General features: G+C 45.4%; 1 protein-coding gene across 1 annotated transcript in view; it reads right to left on the reverse strand.

The window, feature by feature from the left end:
- PREP (prolyl endopeptidase) overlaps nt 1-18,825 on the reverse strand; it is a 136,825-nt gene extending 118,000 nt beyond the window's left edge. Inside the window, exons 1-2 of the mRNA XM_030882944.3 lie at nt 18,703-18,825; nt 13,507-13,581 (exon numbers count right to left, since the gene is read on the reverse strand). Of these exons, the coding sequence (XP_030738804.1) occupies nt 13,507-13,581; nt 18,703-18,747 (120 nt within the window). The 5' untranslated portion in view covers nt 18,748-18,825. The remainder of the gene's footprint in view (nt 1-13,506; nt 13,582-18,702) is intronic.
- Between the last annotated feature and the right edge of the window lie 6,755 nt (nt 18,826-25,580).

Genomic DNA, 25,580 nt, shown 5'->3' on the forward strand with positions numbered 1-25,580 from the left:
CCCGACACAGCCAAAAATAAATTAATTAATTAATAAACTCCTACCCCCAACATCTTCTAAAATAAATAAATAAATAAATGCTGGAGAGGGTGTGGAGAAAAGGGAACCCTCTTGCACTGTTGGTGGGAATGTAAATTGATACAGCCACTATGGAGAACAGTATGGAGGTTCCTTAAAAAAGCTAAAAATAGAGTTACCATATGACCCAGCAATCCCACTACTGGGCATATACCCTGAGAAAACCATAATTCAAAGAGTCATGTACCATAATGTTCATTGCAGCTCTGTTTACAATAGCCAGGACATGGAAGCAACCTAAGTGTCCATCGACAGATGAATGGATAAAGAAGATGTGGCACCTATATACAATGGAATATTACTCAGCCATGAAATGAAATGAAATTGAGTAATTTGCAGTGAGGTGGATGGACCTAGAGTCTGTCTTACAGAGTGAAGTAAGTCAGAAAGAGAAAAACAAATACTGTATGCTAACACATATATATAGAATCTAAAAAAAAAAAAATGGTTCTGAAGAATTTAGGGGCAGGACAGGAATAAAGACACAGATGTAGAGAATGGACTTGAGGACACGGTTAGGAGGAAGGGTAAGCTGGGATGAAGTGAGAGAGTGGCATGGGCATATATACACCACCAAGTGTAAAACAGATAGCTAGTGGGAAGCAGCCACATAGCACAGGGAGATCAGCTCGGTGCTTTGTGACCCCCTAGAGGGGTGGGATATGGAGGGTGGGAGGGAGACGCAAGAGGGAGGAGATATGGGGATATATGTATACATATAGCTGATTCACTTTGTTATACTGCAGAAACTAACACACCACTGTAAAGCAACTATACTCCAATAAAGATGTTAAAAAAAAAAAAGAATTAAAGTTCTTAGAATGTGGTAAAAACACTTCGAGTTGAGATCTGTTTCTTTTCGGTATCTTTAGGAAGCCCCACTGATAGACTGGGGGTGGAGTGGCTGAGGTGTGACCTCTGCTAGCCATCAGAGTACCCCTCCCCGAGATCCAGGGATTGATCCAGAGCCGGGCAGGACGTCCATGCAGGATGAGGCTCGAGGCTGATCTAAGGGCTTTGTTTCATGAATCCCACACACATCGGGGCAGCTGACCTGATCTAGTCCACAGGATGGATTCAGGAGTGGACCTGGAACAGGCTCGGGGGATGGTGTTGGTGCCTGGGTGTGCCATATGCTGCAGGACAGCGCCCACACTGTGACTGATGAGGTACATCTGGCCCAGGGGAGGTGCTCTGTACCCAAATAGAAAGGCTGGGCCTGGAAAATGAGTTACGACTTCGGGAAGTCTGGGGGTTACCCTCTCTCTCGATCAGATTTTATCATTTCTGGGTGCCGGCAGCTTACACTGAATGTCATAGATAAGGTTAATGATACCTCTATGTTCGAACTATGCTAACTCCTTTCTACATTCTTCACATAAGTAAACCCTGTTCACTTTCATAGGCAGAGTCTTTCGTCCATTCTTCTCTACATGTAACAGTCAATAAAGTAGCTATGAACCCAGGCTAAGCAACCAGAATCCTGTTTCAGGGACTGAGGTGAACACTGGAAGGAGAAGTAATCTTATGAGATGTGGGGTTGTCAGGACTGTGTAAAGCCTGAAGGGGCAAGGCCCATCTTTCCCTACCACGTGGGAGAGGCTACTAGAAAACAAAACAATCAGAGAAAAGCAGATGACCTAAGAGACAAAGAGAGACAGGTTTCCAGAAATATCATGTGCAGTCCCGGCTCAGGCTGTGCCTAAAGGCATGTACTGATCTTCAATTATGTGAGCCACTCAGCTCCTTTTTTTTTATATGAGCTAGAGCGAGCTGGCTTTCAGGTGCTGCTCGTCAAGAGTCCTGCCTGATACAGCTCTTCCAGGAGCCGCTCAGCTGGCCAAGCATGGGCAGGGTAGGAGAGGAGGAATCCACCAGAAGCTTGCCCAAGGGCTGGATAGGGAAGCCTGGAAAAGGTGATCCACCAATGAGAAAGAGTGAAATTTAACTAAACGTTCAAACCAAAAAGTTTTAAAGTAACAAAGCGAAATAAAAAGAAATTAATGAGCTAGAAAATTAAAGAGTACAACTTATAAGGCCTAGAACCATTTCTTTCTAAAAAGACAAACAGCAACCAAAAAACTCCCATGCATTCAACCGAAGCGCTGGCTAAACCAGTCAAAAAGGGGAGAGGAGTTACAGATGCTGGAAGTTTGAAATAATAAAGAAAGAGAGACAGGGACTTCCCTGGTGGCGCAGTGGTTAAGAATCCGCCTACCAATGCAGGGGACACGGGTTTGATCCCTGGTCCGGGAAGATCCCACATGCCGCGGAGCAACTAAGCCCGTGCGCCACAACTACTGAGCCTGCGCTCTAGAGCCCACGAGCCACAACTACCAAGCCTGCGGGCCACAACTACTGAAGCCCACGCGCCTAGAGCCCGTGCTCTGCAACAAGAGAAGCCACCGCAATGAGAACCCTGTGCACCGCTACGAAGAGTACCCCTGCTCGCCGGAACTAGAGAAAGCCTGCACGCATCAATAAAGACCCAGCACAGCCAACAAATAGAGACACAAACAAGGAGAGTAAAGTCATTACAAGAACTATTTCACATAATCCCCTGTTAGTAAATTTTAAAATCTCAATGACACGGACAATTTTCTAGGAAATACAGATGCCTAAAATTGATCCAAAAAGAAAGGAGATCTAAACAGAGCCCAAGAAATAATTGCAGTAAAAGAATTTGTCCCAAATAGCTCTAAAGATGAGGCCTATTAAATTATCAAGCAGATAGTTCCTGTGCTATTTAAACTATTTAATAATAAGTGCAATGGCAAGCATTTATTAAGCACTTACTTGTGTCAACCACTCCGCTCCACGGTTCAAAAACATTATCACTCAATTTTACCCACAACCATACACAGTAGTTTTCTCCAGATTATAAATCAGAAAATTGAAGCTTAGGGGCTTCCCTGGTGGCACAGTGGTTAGGAGTCCGCCTGCCAATGCAGGAGACGTGGGTTATAGCCCTGGTCTGGGAAGATCCCACATGCCGCGGAGCAACTAAGCCTGTGCGCCACAACTACTGAGCTTGTGCTCTAGAGCCCGAGAATCAAAACTACTGAAGCCCGCGTGCCTAGAGCCCACGCTCCACAACGGGAGAGGCCACCGCAATGAGAAGCCCACACACCGCAACGAAGAGTAGCCCCCACTCGACGCAACTAGGGAAAGCCCATGCACAGCAATGAAGACCCAATGCAGCCAAAAATAAATTTAAAAAAAAATTTTAAAAAAATTGAAGCTCAGAGAGGTTAATAAGCATGACCAATGTCACAACTCTGATAAAACTGTGGAGTTAAGATTCAAACCTGTCTTTCTACCTCTAAAGCTATTCATTAAATGAATATACACTACTGCTTTCCCATGAATAAACAGGTTCCAAGATCTCGAAGGGTTCTCATCAGCTTCTGGGGAGAACAGGGTAGAAAAAAAATTCTGGAAGAAGGGAGACAAGTTAGGAAGCTACTGAATGCCTAGCTCAGTGGCAATGCACGCCTGAACCAGGCAGTGACAGCCTGGATAAAAACAAGAAGGGTATGAGATTCTACACAGGCAGAACTGGAGCTCCAGAGAACGGCGTGCATGATTGAATAGAGAGCTGACCCAAATGGTCAGAGCGCCATCCAGTGTTACACAGGAGAGACCCAGAGGTCTTTATTGTGACACATGCCTTGATTTCCCCCAATGAGAAAATTAGAATCGCAAACACTGTCCCTCTAATTTACAAAGACGCTACGAACAAGTGAGGCATCTATGAGAACCTTAACTCCTTGAAAGCGCCCTATATAAATCAAAGGTGTTGTTATTGTTCTCTAATCATGTCTAAGCATTCTCTAGGGCAGTTTTCCCAAGCTTTCTGGATCTTAAGAATTACCTGGTGAGGTGATTGGGAAATAGATTTCTACCCAAATCAGATGCTACAGAAGTAGAGCTTGGGCGTGTCTATTTTTAACAAATGCCCAGGTGATTTTTATGACTGAATGCTTTCCCCCTGGACATGGCAGCATGGGCTGGTGAATGGATTCCAGATACCTAAGAGAAAAGAAAGAGGCTCAGAAACGTCAGTTATCTTCGTTCTTTAGTTGTTAGTTCTTTCATAACTGTTTTCCTAAAGATACCATGTCTGATATCAGCATTTCTCATAGAGGACATGCAGATTATTGGAACCAAGGCCGAGTAGCTGCCTACGGGGAACATATTAATGTTAAATGCACACAAGCACCTTAAGAATTTCATCAATGGTTTGGGGTCTGCTTTTCTAAAACGGAGCTTTCCCTGGTGGTGAACAAACGGGGCAAGACTCCCAGCCTCTACTCAAGATGCGGCTCAGCCTCCTTTCGGCACTGACCTCTAGCAGCTCAAAGGTTACGTGGTTCGCCCAACTCCAATCTCTGGTCTCCTAGGCTGATGTGTGAGTCCAGGCCAGCATGGGCCACATCTGTCTTGCTCATGACAACACATCCCTTTCCTCACCCCCATTTAACCCAATGCTTGGTGCAGTGGGCACACCGGTAAACCCAGGACAGGGGGAGAAGGGGAGGGCATGAGCACATATGGAGAAGGAAGGGGAATGAAACCAGTGGACCTATGGCATTAGGGCCAGCCAGCATCCATTCTCCTCCCCAGGGCTCTACCCTGCGTAGTGAGATACTAACCTCACATAGCTGTCCTGCCACTACAGAAGCCAAAGAGGGTCCCTAAGGCTTTTACCAAATCTTTTTTCATTGTCACAGTACAGCCAAGAAGTGAGCACACATCTGGAGCTTGGCCAATCAAAACTCCCTCTCCTGGGATGCAGTCACTTGAACAAGCGACAGAGGGCCAAATCACTGTAATCACTGATGCCATCAGCAGTGCTGGGTGAAAAGTGGAAATTCCTACCACGGAGTCCCACAACTGTCTGGTTCCTGCCTGCTCTAAGCCTGGCCCTCACTGCATCCCAGGAGCTGGCCTCATATACTTGCTATGAATTCCTTATTTGCCTAACATGGCCAGAATTCATTTATACTGCTTGCCTCAAAAAGCTCATTACAGAAAGCAAGAGAAAGAAGACAGAAAAAGACAAGAGAGAGCACTGCTTAGAAAAGAGGATGGCCCAGGACCAGCAAATTCTATCATACTTTTGACAATTACCCCATGCACAGATCAAAAGGATGTCGTTCTCTAAATACAGATTTCAACTGCGGATTTATCAGAAGTGTGTTTGCGAACATACATAAGGCTAAACCTTTCTGTAGGAGGTGGTGAGACCTTTAAGACCTGAGACGCCTTGCAGATTGAGATGATATGTGGTAACAGATTTACCTAGAGCATTTCCTGTTTCCACTAGAGGAGGAACAACACAGTAGTAATTCTCAATCCAGGTCCTTACATGAAACATTAATGAATGGATGGCAGGGCGTTTCACAGGCCAGCTTTGCCAGTGGGTTCAGAAAACACCAATTAAAAGAGGCACTACCAAATAGCTTTAAGGTAATGTTTGGCCTAGTTCAGTCGTCGTCCTTTAGAACAACTAAGCCACACTTAGATGCCACGGTTCCGTTGGCGGAGGTGTGGGGAATTCAATGCTTAGAATTTAAGTATCTTTTTCTAAATAACTAGAATTCAAAAGGAAAATCCTGCTTCATTTTGTGGATGAAAATAAAAAGACAGAGGCGTCTTTAAAGTTCAACATTCTGAGTAAGCAAATAAGAGGACTAGAGGCTGAAGGTCTACATCTCAAAACATTGAAGCAGAAGTGCCCAGGATGTATCATCTTTGTACACAGCTCTGCTGTGTGGGGAAAATGAATTTTTACATGCATTTTCTCAGTTGGGTGTCATTAAAACCTTGGAGCTAAGATGAATTGAGTGTGACTATATTCATTTTATAGATGAAGAAAAGGAATCCCAGGTAAGGTAGCTGGCTGTGCTCAAAGGCCAAGAAAATGAAAGACCAAGGGCTATGACTTCTATTCCCATCTGGCAAATATTCTGTTTCTCCACCCTGCCTCCCAACAGAGGTGACATGGGAAACGCCTGGAAACTCACAGGATGAAGGAACTACTTAAAAAGAGGATATTCACAGTTTGTCCTGATGTCTTCGAAAGAACACCATAAACCAAACCCAAAACCTGAAGTCTCCTATGCTGTTCATTATATCCAGTATTCCTCAGTTCCCAGTCAGCTTCATCTGCTGTCTGTTGGCTTAGAGACACTGAACTGGCCCTTCATGTTAGTGGAAGTCCTGGGAGCAAGCTTCCACGGTTGCCTCTGCGGCCTGACAGCCTGAGGGGAAATGCAAGTGGACAGAAGGATCGTGGCTCACCCAGCTCCCCACCAGTTCTTGCCCACGCTGGCTCTGCCCCACTTTAGGAGAGCACACCGCCCAGGGAGAGCTAGGCCAGACTGATACCAGCACAGAGCAGCAACTCCTCACGCTACCTGCTTTTAGGGTTAACCTCAAAGAACAAAAACAAAAGCACGCAAGCAAAGAAACAACCCGCATATTAGGATAGGCAGAAAGGATCCCAGGGAAAGGTGCTGACTGCCCTCAACTTTGTTCTCCACCGACCTCTGTGACATTAAAATACCTACACAGAAATCCTAGGCTATTTAAATACCCTAGAGATGATCAGAAGTCCTTTGAGATTTAAATCTTTCCTGCCAAGGAAGGGAACAGTGCGGGCAGAAAGGGGACGTTTCCAGCTTCTTCACCTGTAAGACTGAGGGACTGTTCTGTTCATTACCTTCACAGCCCCTTCTCAGCAGGTGTAATGGGCGACCCCCAACTACTCAGACAAATGGGGTGTGGGGGAAAAGACCTACATTCTGTATTCCTTTGATCCTCTCTGAAACAAATGGTGATGTCATTTTTTAGAAGGACTGAACATAAAAACAATTTTTTTTTTTTGCTGGTTCCTATTAAGAGTTCTTCTCTCATGATCCACAAGGGATGGAGCTGTTGTTACTGTCCTTTTGCCTGAGGCAGCTCTCAGAGAGGGAAAAATAAATTAGCCATTTGATATCTGCAGCTGGTATTCTACATTTGCTTACCTCCTGTACCAAAGCCCCAGGACAGAGCTTCTGTGGAAGCCGGACTTGACAACTAGTTACAATGACAGCAGCTATCCCATGAAAGGTGTAAATTTTTCCTTTCTGTATCTCCCCTTCACTAACTCAGTAACAAGTTCTGGAATATTCAACCAAGAGGCTGAAGCCACAATACGATGGAGTAAAATGGGGAGACTCTTCAAAAGGCTACAAGGACATTGCTTCTATCTGGACTTTAGGGCTGCAAAACCAAGCCCTGGGATGCAGAGACTTTCTCACTATCAGGAAGGGGCGCAGATGGTGCCACGTGCACTGACTGCACCACGATGGACGGGGAGGCCAGGGGAAAGAAATACGCATTCGGTACTCTCACAGGGACCTGGCAGCGAGACGGCTGCTTCCGTAAACTGCAAGGGATTGAGAGGCAATGCGAAGCTGAGGGGGCACAGCAGTCCCCTTGCTGGCGACATACAAGTCTCTACTATTCCCCAGGACGTGTGGTCCATCTGCACGGTGAAGAACGCAGGACCATGGTAAGGTCACTGGATTTGGCAATGGGGCTGCTGCTGGTCACGAAGAGAATGGTTTATATTGATGGGAGACAGGACAAAGGAGGAAGGGCTATCAGCTGCATGGAGGGGCATGCAGAGTGACTTATCGACAGGAAAAGAGGAGATGGCCCGTGACAGTATCTGAAATGAGATCTGAACAGGGCACACCCAAAGGGGCCAGGACACCAACTGAGAGGAAGAAAGAGGCTGCAAAGAGCTAAGGCCGAGTGTGGGGTTTGGGGTTCACTTGTTTGTGTCCCACAGGAAACTTAGGAAGTTAAAGATTAGGAAGTGAATCACATGCACATTACTGTCAGTGGGTGGGGGATGGGTGTCTTGCTATTAGTAGTCTGGAGGCTCAAGTTACCTCGGTGTCAAAATATCGGGGTGCATCAAGGCTGCTACATACTTCCTTCCATGACCTGCAAAGGACAAGCTTTTTTTTTTTTTTAAATAGATTTATTTATTTTTATTTTTGGCTGCGGTGGCTCTTCCTTGCTATGCGCGGGCTTTCTCTAGTTGCGGTGAGCGGGGACTACTCTTTGTTATGGTGCGCGGGCTTCTCATTGTGGTGGCTTCTCTTTGTTGCTGACCACGGGGTCTAGGTGTGTGGGCTTCAGTAGTTGTGGCTCGTGGGCTCTAGAGCGCAGGCTCAGTAGTTGTGGCACATGGTCTTAGTTGCTCCACAGCATGTGGCATCTTCCCGGACCAGGGCTCAAACCTGCGTCCCCTGCACTGGCAGGCAGATTCTTAACCACTGCTCCACCAGGGAAGAGCCTGCTGAATGGGAAGTATGGACTGACCATCTGTTGGGACCTGCCTATCTGTCTTCAAATCCTTTTTAATGACTGCAAACCTCCCTCTCTGCCATCTCACACTGAAAACTTCCAAGGTTACCCTGGTGTCCCATTTACCCCAGTGAGATTTCACTATGGTTCAGACACCTCAAGAGTATATCACACTTACGAGATGTCTAAAGGGCTTTTAACCCAGAGCCTTCCCTTTATCTTATTACTGTTTAGGTTGTATTTCCATACAGATGCTCCTAGAATTACACACATACTTTATAAAGTTGTAATCACTGGGAGCACTACAATCTTGCATCCTTCTCCCACTTCATATTCTACCTTAAGCACTTTTTCACTTAGAAAGCAATCTTTACAGCCCAACATTTTAATAGAGGCATGTACTATTTCGTTAAGCAGATCCACCAGATTTGACTTAAACACTAAACTATTGTTGGAAATGGTGATTTCCAATTTTTCACTATTAAAAATAATGCCCCAGGAGCTTCCCCGGTGGCGCAGTGGTTGAGAGTCCGCCTGCCGATGCAGGGGACGCGGGTTCGTGCCCCGGTCCGGGAAGATCCCGCATGGCGCGGAGCGGCTGGGCCTGTGAGCCGTGGCCACTGAGCCTGCACGTCCGGAGCCTGTGCTCTGCAACGGGAGAGGCCACAACAGTGAGAGGCCCGCGTACCGCAAAAAAATAAAATAAAAAAAATAATGCCCCAAACTGGCCCTTTTCTAGATCTCCCTATTTCTGAAGTGACACTATTACTCTCCCAGTAGGCCTGAAAACTCTTCTTCCTTAGGTATTTGCTTTTTGCTATCAGATGGGTTGATTTCTCATCATTGCTATTGATTTTACATTTATTTGGTACATACTCACGTCACTTGAACGCATTAATTCTAAAAAGTTTTCAGTTGTTTCCCTGAGGTTTTCTAGACACATAATCATAGAATCTATAATTAATGATAATTTTATCTTCGCCTGTACAAATTTCAGTTCATGTTTTATCGCACTGGTCAAAGCTTTGCAAACATACAAAAATAGTAGTGACAGAGATATTCCAGCCTAGCGCTTAGGTTGTTTTGAATATTTATCTTATTAAAGTTATTTCTATTTTTAGCTTTGGATTTTAATTCTTAAAATATTAACTAGGTTAATTATAGAATATAGGTTTAATCTATGAATGTAATAATATTAAATTGTTCTTGAATTCCTGTGACAAATTCTGCTTTTTTTTTTTTTAACCTGCTAACATTATTTAGTCTTTACATCTATATTCACAAGAAAGGTTGGTCCCTAACTTCACTGTCCAAAATGGTAGCCCCTAGCCCCATGTAGCAAATAAGCAACTGATCACGTGGCTGGTCTGAATTGATATGTGCTATAAGTATAAAATATATACTGGATTTTGAAAACTTACTTTTAAAAAAAAGAATGTAAAATATCTTAACAGTATTTTATATTCATTACATGCTGAGATGCTAATATTTTGAGTATACTAGATTAAATTATTACAATTAATTTCATCTGTTTCTTGTTACTTACTGTGGCTACTAGAAAACTCTCAATTATCTACGTGGCTTACATTATATCATCTATTGGGCAGTGCTGAAAACACTGTTTCCTCTTTACAAAGGTTGAATTGACCTCAAAGAAACAACTGAGTTGTGTAGGATCTTCTACAAACTGGAACATTTTCTATAAAATAGGGTTACGTGGGCCTTCAGAGCTTGAAAGAATTCACCCAGATTCAAGTCCCCACCACCACTGTCTTTGAGAATTTTCTAAGTTACAAGTCTGCTCTGAGATTCTTTTATAAAGGATAGAGCCTCAAATGCCAGGAACTCTCAGAGTTGGATAACCTATATTAAATACTAGATTAAATCAAAGACTTACCGACAGCATTTCAGATCTTAGTATAAATGAGCTATCAATGTTCCTCACTTCCGGGCTGGTTTTTCATTGAAAACGTAACAAGCAGTTTTTCTTTGATTTAGAGGTTACGTGAAGATTTTCCTTTACACCAAGGTATGGCTAATACACCTGTGTGTACGTGCCTCTCACTGTGAGTAGAAAGTGTTCCTGCTGCTCTTCTGAGTGTTAGAAAAACACACTCTGTCTTTTCAGTCTGAGACCGAAATTTCACTCATCAGATTTCAGGTGACAACTAGCTCGCGTCAATAACGAGGTTGTTTAGGGGGAACTGGGCAAGGTGTGTATGGAGGATGCAGGGGGAAGGCACGAGCTGCAAAGCCCTCCGACACCTGAGGTACACCGTCTGAACAGGTCAGCGTGGGAGGGGGGTGGGGGGAAGCCGAGGGTACCTGCAGGAGGACATACAGAGTCCCACGGCAAGCACAGACATGAATATATTCCTATAGCTTGCATTTCCAAAGCTATTACACCCAGAGTCTTTGATCTTTTATCATTTCTTTAATGTGGACTGCCTGGGTTCCACTGGACTGCCTGGGTTCCACTCTTACTAGCTACGTGAACTTGGACATGTTACTTAATCACTCTAACTCAATTTCTTCATCTGTGAAATGGGAAAAATAAAAAGGCCTATGTCAGAGTTTGAGAACTGAATGGGATAGGGTATGCAAAGCTACCAGTGAAGTGCCCTGCACATGGTAAACAACCAGTCAATGTAGACCACGAAAATAACAGTGTATACGTCAGTGTCATTAGCGTCTATCCAGTGTTGACTGCAAGATCACCAATTGGCAAAGTTTCATCTACTAGTAAGTGGCTCGTCAACCACAGGACCAGCCATCATCAATTAAGGAACAGCAAAGTATGCATCCATTAACACGTAAACAAAAGCTGGGTCGTTCCAACACAGCTGCATCACTCAATCACCATCAAAGGCTGAAGGAATCCAGGTTGTACCCAATACCTCAGACAAAGTAATCGTCATAGAGATAGTCCTTGGGGACAGTTTTCCAGCGATGCACAGGAAGTTCATCTCCTTCCCTCCATTACAGCCTATGAAGCTGCCTGTGACTCTCCATTCCCAGGCTCAATCCTGTCACAGCTCAGCCCAAAGCTGGATGGACAAGGTCATCTGTGGCAGAGTGGAGGCTAGGAGGCGGCCCACACCTGCTCCCTGCTCCGCTTAGCCTACCTGCGGAGCTAGAACCTTTGCCTGCCCCTCAAGTGACCCATCTGTTTCTCACTTGGGGATGGCTACCCATCAACCTCTATAACCCACTGCTTCACCAAAGGAAAATGAAAACCCAGATACCAATCATTCTCACCCATGAGACCTCTGTCTTTCTTGAAGGGAATCAGGAAAGGGTGAGAATGAGGCAGTATAGATAGAAGTAAAAACCATTAGAAGATCTCAAAATGGTGGTGTGCTTACTTCAAGGGAAAGGACAGGGAAGAAGTTTTAAGAGTTTCTGCAGTGGGCAGAGGAGGAGAAAAATGCTAGTCACGAAGAACAGCTGAGAGCGGCAGAAAGGGAAGCAGGCAGGCCAGTGCTTTGGAAATGAAGAAAGACTTGATTCCTGCCTCTACTTTCTCCTCTTCCATGTATCATCGTGCCTGGCTAAGCCCTTCCCTCCACTCCGTTCCTGGTGAAGCTTTTCCCTAAGGACATGAAGGTGGTGGAGTCTGCAACCCCACTGGCCAGGGAGTGTGAAAGGGTTGGGGATGGGGGATGGGCAAGGAGAGAATTCCGATTCCACTAGCCAGGTCCACATCAGAAGGGAATGCCTTCCTGGAAAATCTGAATTGCCTTGGAAATCTGAGTTCAGTTCTCCAGAGAACACTGGTATATACGGTGGCAAGGGACCACAAGATATAAGAGCAGCTAAGACATAGGCTTTTAGAAGCTGGCCTAGAGAACTACTCAGCATGCATTAACTTTTTTTTTTTTTAATGGGAAATGTACTCTGGGATTCTAAAGAAGCTCAAATAAACTTCTGGAATGCTGAGCACATTAGAAATTGAATACATATTTTTACATACTAAGTTAGCATGGCTATAAATAAAAGAGTCAAGGAACTCAGAGTGGACTGGAGAAACACTATTCCCTCAACCAAGCAAACTTAACCACATAGAGTATATGTAAATAATGAATCTCAAATGACAAGTCTTGGGCACTCCAAGGAGGAGAAAATACCCATGGGACATGGCACTTAAAGGTAAGCTTCGTTAACGAAATGAGACTTCAGCTCAAAATACTACGTTTCTCCAAAAGAATAGGAAAGCCTCATATTTTTACACAGAGTGGAAAATTCTCCCCCTACCCCCTTATAAAATATAAGAGGATGCTTAGAATTTAGTTCTCTTATAATTTTATTGTTGTTGCATTAAAATCAATAAGTAATCTATATGACCAGCATTCAGTTTTCAGGACCTGGTACTTCTTAAATATATACGATTTTCTTTCCTTTGGAGAAAATGTATTAGGCAATTTTTTCCTTCACATAATTTTTCTGTAGGGTTTCATTTTCCTTTGGTAAAATTCTGTTTTCCTTCTTTCAAATATTTTCATTTCAAATAGTTGGTTCATTAGTGTCCCTATAAACCATGAACATTATTCAAAACAGTTACGTGACCTTCTATGGGACTAAAAATGCTTTCACCTCTTTCCCATGAATCATTTCACAGAAAAGTGGCAGTACCAACATGTCTATTCACCCTCTCACTGCAGACAACACAGGATGATACCAGAAGGGAAACGCCACGGTTATTGATGTCTAGGGTTTGGTCTGAGCTACGAAGCCCGCCTTATGTTTATTATTATTATTTTTTACATCTTTATTAGAGTATAATTGCTTTACAATGGTGTGTTAGTTTCCGCTTTATAACAAAGTGAATCAGTTATACATATACATATGTTCCCATATCTCTTCCCTCTTGCGTCTCCCTCCCTCCCACCCTCCCTATCCCACCCCACAAAGCACCCAGCTGATCTCCCTATGCTATGCAGCTGCTTCCCACTAGCTATCTACCTTACGTTTCGTAGTGTATATATGTCCATGCCTCTCTCTCACTTTGTCACAGCTTACCCTTCCCCGCCTTATCTTTAATCATAAACCCTAATTTACCTTTGTCTGCTCGCTGTCTGGGTCTTCAAGCCAAGCGTAAGGGTCACAGATTTTATGCCCATGATAATCCTGTACCTGCAAAAGACAAAATATGGTATTAGATAACTAGTGTCTAATCCCAATTAAGTTACTACTTTCCGAATGTGGTACAGAGATAGGAAAGGGGCAGTCAGAAACAGCCCAATTGGCTCACTGGCAACGTGTCTGCCCAAATTACCACATGAACCAAAGCTGGCAGGTTCTCAAAGGTGTCAAGCCACCCTTCATGAAAAGAACGTTTTAGCTAGAGAGGGAAGAAAGATGAAAGGTCAGAATAGGAACCGCTCCATCTGTACAACACAAAACAAAGGCCTGCCGCTGTGCTAAAGAAACTTGAAAACGTGTTGTCGTAGCAAAGCACAGAATTACACAGTGCAGTGGGGATGCCGGAAGGGCACGCTTGGGAGGGAGCCACCGCACACGAGTGCACTGCCCTGTTCTCGCTAAGCTGACTGATGATTAGAAAATCTCCCTACAATGTACAATATGATCCGCTGTGCCTTTAAGTCTGAACTGCCAGAAAGCAAGTTAACTAATGTGCAATGATACTAAGTGACGTCAGCTGAGAAAGCTGACTTACATGCCATAAAAGAACGTTTCTAAAACTGAAGCTTTTCTTCCGTTTAGTGCACTGTTATGAAATGCTTTCTTTCACTGTGTAGAAAAGGAGGCACAAAGGCCTCACGCATTGGGACTACCCTGATATTTAATGAATAAAATTGCCGAGCGCAAGAAGGGCCTGACTGAGGGGACACTTCCAGGAGCGCTCACAGGAGCTGATCTTCAGAACCACGTGGGAGCTTCTGAAAAACCAAATTCCTGGGCCTGCCCTCAGAGACGAACCGAGACCAGAAGAATGACAGGGAGTCGCCACTCCCCAGGTGATGATGCCTAAAGAAACTATCCACAGGTAAATGTCACTGCAGAACCTCTCCATTTCATACTCACGTGATTAATCTAATCAAATGAAACCACATGGACAACGTCTTTCCAGTCAAGTCTCTCTCAACAACTCATTAACATTCCAGCTAAGGCTTCTTATATGAGGTTGTCCAGAAGACTACCAGTGCCTCCAATGAGTTTTGCATCTGTCTCCTTGTTTTGTTCTATAATACCAAAATGTAAGGGCTATTTCCGAAGGAAAGAGAACACTCTCCTGGAAAAGGAAAACCTGCTGTTTCTGCTGCTGGTCAAAGTTTCAGCGTGGCTGCTGGCCAACTGAGAAGAATCTCCCCCAAGCCTCAAACCTCAGGCTTTCTGCAAGGGGTCAGCATCTGTCCTCATCTGGTGCCAGAGGAGAGCACCTGGGGAAATGCACACCTGGAAGAACGGGCAGTTCAGGTGGAACACAGGAACTGTTCTCAGCAAACAATGACTGACAAGTGCAACTGACAAAATCAGACGAAAGCCTTCCTGATGAGTCTTCCTAAAATTACCAATTTTCAATCCTTACCGAAAGCCTCTCTAAATTTTAGCTGATTATCATCACTGAAGAAAAGCTTTCTGTCTTTTCTTCTCATCTGCAAGTGTCTTACATTTTACACACCTTGGAATGGTTACAAAATATGCTTACAGTAACAACCATCTTTTCTCTGTCAATAAGGAATCAAAAACATTTAAAGTTGTGAAAGATCTTCCAATCCAGTATTTTTAGGAGCGATGTCAGGCACAAGATGGCAACACGCCCAGGGCCATACCGAGTTCAGAATCAGCGCTGTGACTCCAAACGAGCTGCCGACAGCTCTTCCCCAAATACTCCTTGGAGGGGACAGACTGGACGCTTAAAAAACGTTCCTCGATTATGATGCTGTTAGAACTCAGACATATCCAAAGACTTCACTTTTCATAAAGAAGGGGAAAAGATGAACTGCAAGTCATCTTGGTATTATGGCTAAGTGAAGGTGTGGCCAAGTGCTAGACCCAAAGCAATGCACATTCGCTGAATATCCATGTTGTCGTGCCTGATGCTTTAAAGCAGCCCTGAGATGATAGTCCTACTTTCCAGACTACAGAATGCAATTCACAGAGACTGGAGGGCCACAGATCGACTGTGAGCTAAACACTGCGCCATAGCCACGTTATCTGATTTGGTCCTCACTGGGAGGTTATTAACCAACTCATTTTTCCAGATGAGGAAACTGAAGCTGGAGAGAATTAAAGCAATTGACAAGGGTCAGACTGTTAGTAAGTGGGAGGGAGGACCGTGACCCACCTTGAGCCGACCTCAAAGCCTGTGGACTCAACCTTTGGCTAATGAAGCAGGCCAGTTTTGAACTGGCAGGTGCACAGCTGGACCTTGACTCAGAACCCAGTGTATCCTACACTGGACTGCCTCCTGAACGGTGTTTACCTCTGAGCAAACAGCCCCATCGCCATCTAAAGCAGACTGAAGTTAGTTATCAAGCAGACATTTTTAACCAGCACAAGAAACTGATTCTCTCCAGGAGAATCCCAGGAGCCAAGTGCCCTCCCCCCATCCCGCCCACTCCCTACATTTTTCTTTTACAAGATGATACCCTACAAATGGGGTGATCTCATAGCTACATCCCCTGAACTCAAGTTGTGCAGTATCTGATTCTCCCATCTGATTTAAGTTTGCAAACCATGCCTTATTTTCCCGAGAGCCTTTAAAAATAGAGTCCTGATAAGACACTGTTACTGTTCAATATTTCACTTGTATTGTTCAACAGCTCACCTGCTGCCTTCAGGATGAAGTGCAGACTTGTACACACAGCACGCAGAGCCCATCAAACCTGGCCCCATTTTCTTTTTTTTCCCTTTCCAAGCTCATCCACCCACGGATATTCTGGCCTTCCTGCCATCCTAAAACAAATGCAATTCCATGACTGTACAGCCCTATATAACGATGACTTTAAGTCACACGCCAGAAATGTCCTTTCTACCTTAACCAACTGGCCAACTTCCAGGCTCAATTCACATACTGTCTCTTCCTACTGATGAAAATTAATCTCATCCTCCCCTGTGTTCTCCACTCACCCTATACATTCTTCTAACTGCTGTAGCAGGCCCGAACTCCCTGAGGGCAACACTCTCGGGGGGGATCGGCAACGGCATTACAGTGGAATGGCAAGGTTTCCAAAACTCTGCTCACTAAAGCAGAAATCCACCACAAAGGGTTGCATGCTCCAACCCCACAGTTCAGCAGGAGACTGCCGTACGTAGCTGGAAGATGCTCAAGGGAGAGAGACAGAGAGCTACAGCAATCTCTAGCACCTGCTGGAGAGAAACGAACCCATCCTAGAAATCAGGACCCCAATTTGAGCAAATGCAGAAGTCAAGCCTAGGGTTAGTAATCAGGACTCTGTCACAGGAAAAAGATACTCCACGCAGGCTATCAGGGCTGGGATAAATACACTGGGACCCACAGAGCAGGGTCCAGGCTGGACCAGAACCACATTTCCTTGGCCTTGAGGTTGACCGTGAGTTCTTTGATGAAAAGGAACTGGAGAGTATTAAAATCCACGGTATACTCTTTCAAGTTAATTGTTCCTAAGCTTTCTGATGTCTTCAAAAAATCTTCACTTAACCCTTTCAAGAACTGTAAAACACAGATAAGTGAACTGTAGGATTTTGGTAACCCTTAAAGGGAAAAACTAAGCAAGAAGCAACCCCGCCTTTAAAAATAAAACAAAACAAATCTAAAACAGCACTTATCAAACCCACATAATAGTTCTTTATAATTTTAACCTCTCCTGAAAACTCAAAGATTCTCAAGAACCAAACTGAGATATTCATGTCTTCCCGTTACTAAAGTCCGTTACACTGCATGGCTGGACCATCATGTGAATGAATAAATGATGATATTCTTACTACAGCAGCAAGTAAGCTCTGTGATTAGCCAAGCCGGCCCGAATAGTTCATGTATGGGAGAGAAGGCCTGTAACAGGTAAGTTATCTGCCAAAGAGCATCCAGCGAGTGAGTGACAGAACCAGAACTAGCGCTCAGTTCTTCTTACTTGGTCTCTCCTCTTTTCCATTCCGGCTGGATCACTTTACTCCCAGACACAAAGGAAACAACTCTCTGAACCACAGGGATAGAGCTTCTTGGGCGTCAGAGTAAATTTAATAAGCAAGCAGCTGGACCGGCTGAGAAAACATGGTTCCCAGATGACCACAGGTCAAAGAAACCATGGATGCATCAGTGCCACTTGGGAATCTTAATTTAAAACAATACGTCCTTTACTCTAAAGCCCCAGTACCCTTTATCCCCAAATGAGACTGCTTTAAAGTACAGACTTTCTGGCATAAATCAGGTCAAAGCAAACAGAAAAAAACCTAGAACATCCTCCAAAAATCTTTTTTATTTGGATTCCATTTTAAGTAATCTGAAGAATTTGGCTATTCCTACAGAATCATGCCCACAACATTTGGATTTACTCCAGTTCTTAAAATGCCAAACTAATTTTTACACACACACAAAGTGTTTGCCCAGAATTCCACCCTGGGGACCTCAACAGTGACCCTGAGGTCATCTACAGCTGAAGGAAACGGTGGCTAACCCCTGCACTAGGCAAAACTTCATTCTTTAAAAGGTCATCCTCTCCCCTTCGAAGACCTCGTCTCGACCCCACCAACTCCTATTCTAGTTTAGGAACACTCGGATCAACACTGCCACAGCTCGGGGCCCTGCTCCACCTTCCCCAGGACTCTACCTCGGCCCGGCCCTGCATCCCCAGCGCCCGTCGCCCAGCGCTCGGCCAAGGGCAGGGGAAGCGCTCGATACACGTTTTAAAATCGAATGAATGAACTTCAACTCTAAGTATTTTTAATTTGTGAGTTGAAAAAGTTTGCTTTTGTTTTATAATTGGACATCACCTACACGCATACACACTTTTTCCTACCACCATATTTAAGCCAGAGCCTCCTCCGGTCAAAAAGCAGTGACACGTTCTGTCTTCCCACTCCCTTAAGATGCCCATTCCCACCTGGGCGTCTGCCCTTGACCCCGCTGATCTCCTTAGGAAGCGGCCCAGCGGCGGCTGACCACCGACTCCGCCGCCAGCAGGCGGAGGGTGGCCGCCACCAGGGCCCCCTCGGCTAGGGAGGAGCCCGGCGCCCCCCGCCCGGCCTTGCAAACAAAGGCCGAGGGGGAGGGGAGGGCAGGAGGGGAGGGCAGGGGGCGGCGGGGGTACTCACGGCGGTCTCATCGCGGTACACGTCGGGGTACTGGAAGGACAGCATGGCCGGGGGCGCGGGGGCGGCGCGGGCTCCGGAGCGATCGCGAGGTGGCCGGGCGGGCCGCGGGGAGAGGCGGGGGCGCGGGCCGGGCGGCGACGACGGCGGCGGCGGCGGCGGCGGCGTGCAGCTCTTAGCCGGGACTCACGACCGGACCTGCGGCGCGGCGGCGAGGACTTGCGGGAAGCAGGAAGGAGCTGTCGGCGAGGCCGGCAGCCCCTCCCCGGCGGGCGGGCCCAGCGGCAGCGGCGGCGACAAGAGGAAGGGGGCGGCGCCGTGCGTGAGCCAGGCCGGGCGCACAGCTCCCTCTGCTGGAGCGCCGGCCGCGCCCGCGCCGCCCGGGCCCAAGGACTGCTGTTCCCGGCGCGTGGCGCACCCACGCCGGGACCACCGCCCCAGGCATCCCCGCCACACCCACAATGCCACGGAGCCGGCCACACGCCCCACACGCTGGCCCCGGCCACCACGCTGGCCCCGGCCACCGCGCCGGGCACACGTGCGGTCACGCCGGCGGGGCCACCACGCCTCCTGCCCTCTCCCGCCCTCCCCGAAGTCCCCCCGCTGGCCGCTTCGCCATTGCCGCGCTCGCAGGGCCTCCCTCGAGCCGAATGAACCGCAGGGTTTTCGTATTGATTCCCCCATCTTCCTGTTCCCGGACTGGGTAGGGGCGGCGAGGAGAGACCGGGCCTCTCCCCAGCCTTGAGAGCGAAGGGCTTGAGGTGACCTAATTTACACTGCCTGTGACCCTGGACTTGGGAAGGAAGGAATAATGGATCGTGAGGACCATAAAGGAAACACACCTCTTTTCTCAACCCCCCCTGGTGGACGCTGTGTGGTTGGGCAGCTGGATTATTTAGGTGCGATGAGGTGTAAAACAATGGATGAGCCCTTGAGATTTACCAGTTGAGAGGGGACCAAGGTGGGAGGACTGGAAATCATCTAGGGTCTTTTCTTCATCCTGCCGGTTCCTTTATCGGCATCTCTTTTCTGCCAGTGTGTTTGTTTATTGAGCATCTTTTATGGGGGGGGTGCGGGGGGGTATTAGATGCTTGACCTCAAACCCATGAAATTTGAAGTTATATTTATTCGTCCTCGGGCTAGTGATAACGTGTTCTGGCCTTGCTTTCCGGACCATCAGGGAGAAGCTTTATAGCCCCAGTTATCAGAGCTATGGTGTGTGCCCAATGTGTTTTGTACTCCTGGCTTCTTAAAAGTCCTGGGAGGAGGGCATGGGTGTGACCAGAAAGTCCTTCACGTCCTGAATTCCAGGAGGGCACGGTAACTATTGTAAACTTGTGTCTTCTGTTTCATTTTTATTACCATCCCAATTCCGCGCCTCACCCACAGTTCAGCGTTTCTGTTAGTGGTGGGATGTTTGATAATCATGTTTTGCATCTGTTTCCAGACCATCCTCCTTGGGCAACCTGAGAGTCCTCAGTTCTGGTAGAGCTCACACTACTGATGCCAACTTTGTGCAAACAAACACAGAGGCTTAGCACTCTGCAGCCCAGTCATCACCTCCTGCCTTGCCTGCCTGTCACCTGGCCCAGGGGCCACCAGGCATTACCTTATGCTTCTGCCGCTTGTGGTTGTTTTTTGAGGGCAACCTAGGAACACCTGTCCCAGCAGATTCCCTAACAACAACAACAACAATAGTTAATGCTTATTAACTGCTTCTGATATGCCAGGAAATTACCTTATTTAAACTTTATGAGATAAGAACTAATAATATCCCAATTTTGCAATTGAGGAAAACGGGCTGTCTTTAGCCCGGGACTTCACAAATAATGGGGGAAAAAAAAAAAGATTCAAGATTCCCAGATTGCTCTGATGCCAACACTCATTCTTAACCACTCTGATGGTCTCCCTCTTCACAAATAAGTAGCATTCTGTGGTCTAACGCACACCTGTTAATAGGTGGAACTTCCCTAGGACTTCATTTTATCAGGACCTGAGGTAGAAATTATAGGAATTGTGGTACCCAAAGGACAAATCACAACTCAAGTAACATCCTCTGTTTCCCTCCAGGCAGTTATCCTGGTGCCCAGCTCCTCTGGTCCCTGAAAGCCAAAGGTTTGTACGTGGCCCAGGCAATGCAGTGAGTTGCCTGCAATAGATAGTCTGCACCTGCAGTGAGGTGGCAAGGAGAGGAAGACTGGATAGCCCTATCCCGCCCCCTGCTGGCTGGCTGATCGTACACTACCTACATTTGCCATGTACTTGATACGTGTTGTCTGCTTTCATCCTCCTAACAAAGACATTTTGCAGATGAGGAAAAGAAATCTCAGTAGCTTTAAAGGAAATTGTCCGATGTCATCACACAGCTAAGACAGAGCCAAGATTCAAATTCAAATCCGTCACTTGACTGCAAAGTCCCTGCTCTACCGTGACCATAGAAAACGGAGAGAAGGGAAGTATTTGGGCCATCTCAGAAATGGAAGTGCTACCTCCAGAATAAACCTCAGAGTGCCGTTTGACACCCGTCACTGCACACCATTTGCAGGGGAATTACAGAATTCACACTGTGACAACTCATGCTCTAACCTAGAACTCATTCCCGCAGCACAAGGCCTTTTGGGGATGGGCACTAGCAGAGATACAGAAAGACCTCCAGGGAAGCTGGCAGCCCCTTTTCTAGTGCCTGACCTCAAACTTTGCAACCCACTCAGTTAACCAGAGTCACCCTCCTAGGGTGGCAGGCTAGTGATCATTTACTGCTGCTTGGCTATTTCAACCCCACTCCAAGTTCTTGTCAAAGTATTCCTCCCCACCAACCAGAGTTGATTTCTGGTAAATGCACAAGGATGCTTAGTCAATGGGGTAAGTGTAGACTGAAATCCACCTCACCCTCCACTTGCCACTCTGCGTACACGGGCTGCATTCACCTGGAGGAAGGGCTGTCTTTATCATCTCATAAAGGTCCGCCAGCAAGGGGCTGCATCTGCCCCGGGGGAAGCCTATTTCTCTGATACACACCAAGAGTGCCGTCTTGTTAGCTAGCACCCCTTAAAGCCTGATACCTCGTGTGCTTGCCCCGATGAGCCATCCTTTAATTTGACTTCTGGTTTCCAGGTAAGTAGCTATTTACCCTGACTGATTGGTGGAGTGCAGTCATTTACGACGGCTTTCCCCCAAAGATTTATATTACGTTTTCCAGTGTGACTCAATGGAAGTTCGTGTATATTCCTAGATGCAAAGCCTCATGCAGCGTGAAATAGCACCTGGAATAAGAGTGAGGTTCTCTTCTTGGCCCTGCCGCTGTTTCACTGGCTTTGAATGAGTCCTTACATCATCACTGTTTTTAATCTACAACAGGAGAGAACTGGATCAGGTGGTTTCAAAGAATTCTTTTTTTTTTTTGCGGTACGCGGGTCTCTCACTGCTGTGGCCTCTCCCATCACGGAGCACAGACTCCGGACGCGCAGGCTCAGCGGCCATGGCTCACGGGCCCAGCTGCTCCATGGCATGTGGGATCCTCCCGAACCGGGGCACGAACCCGTGTCCCCTGTATCGGCAGGCGGACTCTCAACCACTGCTGCCACCAGGGAAGCCCTCAAAGAATTCTAAGATTCTTTAGTTCTAATTAAGAACTCAAATGAAGATGTAGGAGCCTCACAAGTAACTCAGGAATTAAGAATGAAGTTGCCCTGGGGGAGTGCTGGCCATACCTTGTGGACAGATGAAGGTAATTGTCTATCTACTGAAAGGGCTTTCTCTGTAGTTTTCTCCCGTTTTCAAACCATCCACAACTGCAGATTTGGCTCAGAGGCCATTGCTGGGCCTGTGGTTCTTACTAAATTCATAGATCTGATCTTTTTAGGAACTGTAGCTGTTCCCTTCTAATACTCTTCTCTCAATATAGCCATGTGGTTAAAAGGTTATGTGAGGTGTCTGGAATTACAGCTGTGAAGTCTCCACTCCCTCCTCCCCTTCTCAACTTTAATGCCTAACTGAATTAAATACCAGAATGAGAGGAGAGGGCTGAATTAAATCCAGATAAAATTGGATGGAGAACGTGGATCAAGAATGAATCTGGAGTATTTTTCCACTTCAGCTTATGGAACTTATTTATACCATTTCTAATGAGGTTCCCAAGTTAGGTGTGTTTCCAAATCAGGAGAGAGAAATCTTTTTTCCTATTCTGTTATTAGGAGAAAAATCAGGTGTGGCCCCTACATGTAAAATGAACTTGTTTCATTTAAGCAAAGAAAGATGATCTATTCATCTGTTTTAAATTTAGAACTTAATACCTTTCAGCAAATACAACATGCAATACAAAAATGTGCCTGTTCAAAATTCTTGGCTATAAAAGTAGAGATAGGGGATTAGGAAAGAACAGAGAGGAAAAGAAAATGAGATAGACAAAGCAAGACGGAGAGACAGCATCCCAGATATGATATGAAGGTAAAAGTAAGCACAAAAAGATAATATGGAGACACAATAAACACAGGACAACACATGCAGAACACCAGAGCTGGACACACAGAGAGCCGTTCACAGAACAACACCTCAGTATATGACATTTAGAATATTAACGTTAAAAATTTTAAGTTCTGTTGGAAGTTTTACAACTCTGGGTAGCAATGATGGACCTGCTGGTGTTTTTCCTCATTAATCGACACTAAGCAGTGTATCTAACCTGTGCACTAGAGGTTCTCCTAGTGCAGTTCAGTACCTCTGAGTCTCTCTGGGCTTACTGAGTAGCAACCAGACTGTTTTCCCATATACTACTGCTTCTCTCATGCAGTTCTTACAGGTATCATCTTGAATTAGCTAATTCTGAAGAATTAAATCTACATTCAAGTTCACTGTGCTGGTCTTCCTTGACATTTACAGTTTAACCATTTCACTGTATGCCGCAGCATTGTATTATGGCCTCTAATATATAATTAGCACTGGGAAACATTGGTCTTCAGCCCATTACTCTCTGCATCTCTGGAGATTCAGGGTCCTATAAAACCGGAAGAGTTTGGCACCCAAGTGGTTTAGAGATTGCCTCATTCCCTAGGGCAATCTAAGTTCTCGAAGCCCTGTCTTGCTGATAGCTCACGTTCCATGAAAAGGTAGCTGACAGATTTCCCGACTGTGTACTAGCCTTACCATTTCCCTCCTTATTTGTGGGGGAACGGGGAAAGAAAATCTCTTTATTGGCTTTATAAAAGTACTACATGGAGACTTCTAGTTTGGGCGATAGGGTACACTAGATAGTTTCTGCTAAAGACAGGATTGTTAATGCACCTCCAGGCTCCCAGGGACACTTTGCTCACTCCCTCCAAACAGACAGGCCATTAAAAAAATATGAGCAGAAACAGGAGAGTGTGAAGCAATAGAGTCACCAGGATAAAGAATTGCAAGGGGCATCATTTGCACTACATTCTATGTATACGTTACTCTCTGGAATTGTGCAATTTAGTTTCCATGTACAGACTCCAGAAAGACTGCCCTCAGAACAAATGACTATCTGAATTGTCTGTTAAAAGGGGTCATCTTTGAAGGAAAGCATGCTAACTTAGGCCCAGAGGTTTTCTACTCACTAACTCAACCACGATTTAACTCACAATCACAGATCATGCAAGGAAACGGTATTGGCTTTAGTCTGTTAGCATTCAGCAACATTTTCACATTCCTTTAAAATCCTTTGCATTGCCAGAGGCTGTGAACCTGAAAACAGCATTTCCTACATGCCCTCGTCAGGTGGTTCCTGGCTAGGTTCTATCAATGGAAGAAAAAAACAGAGATGAGAAGGGGTAGGAGGAGAGACACTACTTTTCTCTTTTCTCTTAGGTGCTGGTAATGGCAGGCACCTGCAGGTCACTGCAGGTTGCTGGAGCTGCAGCATAGTTGGATCTGTCGTAGGGAACCTTCAGCGCCTAAGGGGTCAGCAGCAAATTCATTAATATCAAAGGCACTGTGGACTCCCAGGCTCTTGCAGCATCCGTGGGAGTGCAGGCTGTGGCTTCCTATGGAGAAGTGGCAGTAACCAGTGACGGTGTGGTTGGTGTAGCACCACGGGGTCTGCGTGACACCACTTCACCCTTTGCTCCCCCAATCTTAGGAGAAAGAGTGGCTGTGACAGTTATTAATCTCCAGGTAACATCACCTTTCCTTTTTCAATCCTCCAGGCCTATCCTACTTGTATAACAAATTACTTCTATTAAATTCTCCATTGGAATTATCTACCGTGATTATTTTTTTTCTATCTAGACATTTTTAAAACCATAAATAAGAGTAAGAACAAGTAACAAGCAACATGTTTAGACTCTCTGAGGGTTTTAGGTATTGGAAAGATCAAATACATAATGTAGAATGCCAAGATATGAAATGTTTCAAGAAAAAAATGTCATCCCCTGAATAGTAAGTTGTAAGAAAGTATTAAAATGACCAACTGGATTTGGAAAAAACAAAATATATATTTTAGAAATGAAAAATAAGTTGGTGAAATAAAGTCATGGATAGATTAAATATCAAATTAGAAAGTTAATTAGTGAGCTGAAAGGTAGCTCTGAGGAAATGACACTAAATGCAATACAGAGAGACAAAGAGATGGAAAATATGAAAGAAAAGGACAAGTATTAAATATGATAGAAAGTAGGAAAACCATTTGATCATCTCTATATGTTAAGAGAACAAAATTCCATACTCATTCATGAATAAAATCTCAAGGAAAAGTAGGAATAGAAGAGAATGGCCTTAACCTGATTTAGGTAACTATAAAAAACAAAAATAAAGACCAAAAAACCTAAAACCACAATCATTTAAAATATGGAAACATTAGAAGTATTCCATGTATAATCTCAAAAGAAGAATAAGCATGCTGCAATACCCACTTCTACTCTACG

The sequence above is a fragment of the Globicephala melas genome, chromosome 14, assembly GCF_963455315.2.
Source record: "Globicephala melas chromosome 14, mGloMel1.2, whole genome shotgun sequence".
Classification (NCBI taxonomy): domain Eukaryota; kingdom Metazoa; phylum Chordata; class Mammalia; order Artiodactyla; family Delphinidae; genus Globicephala; species Globicephala melas.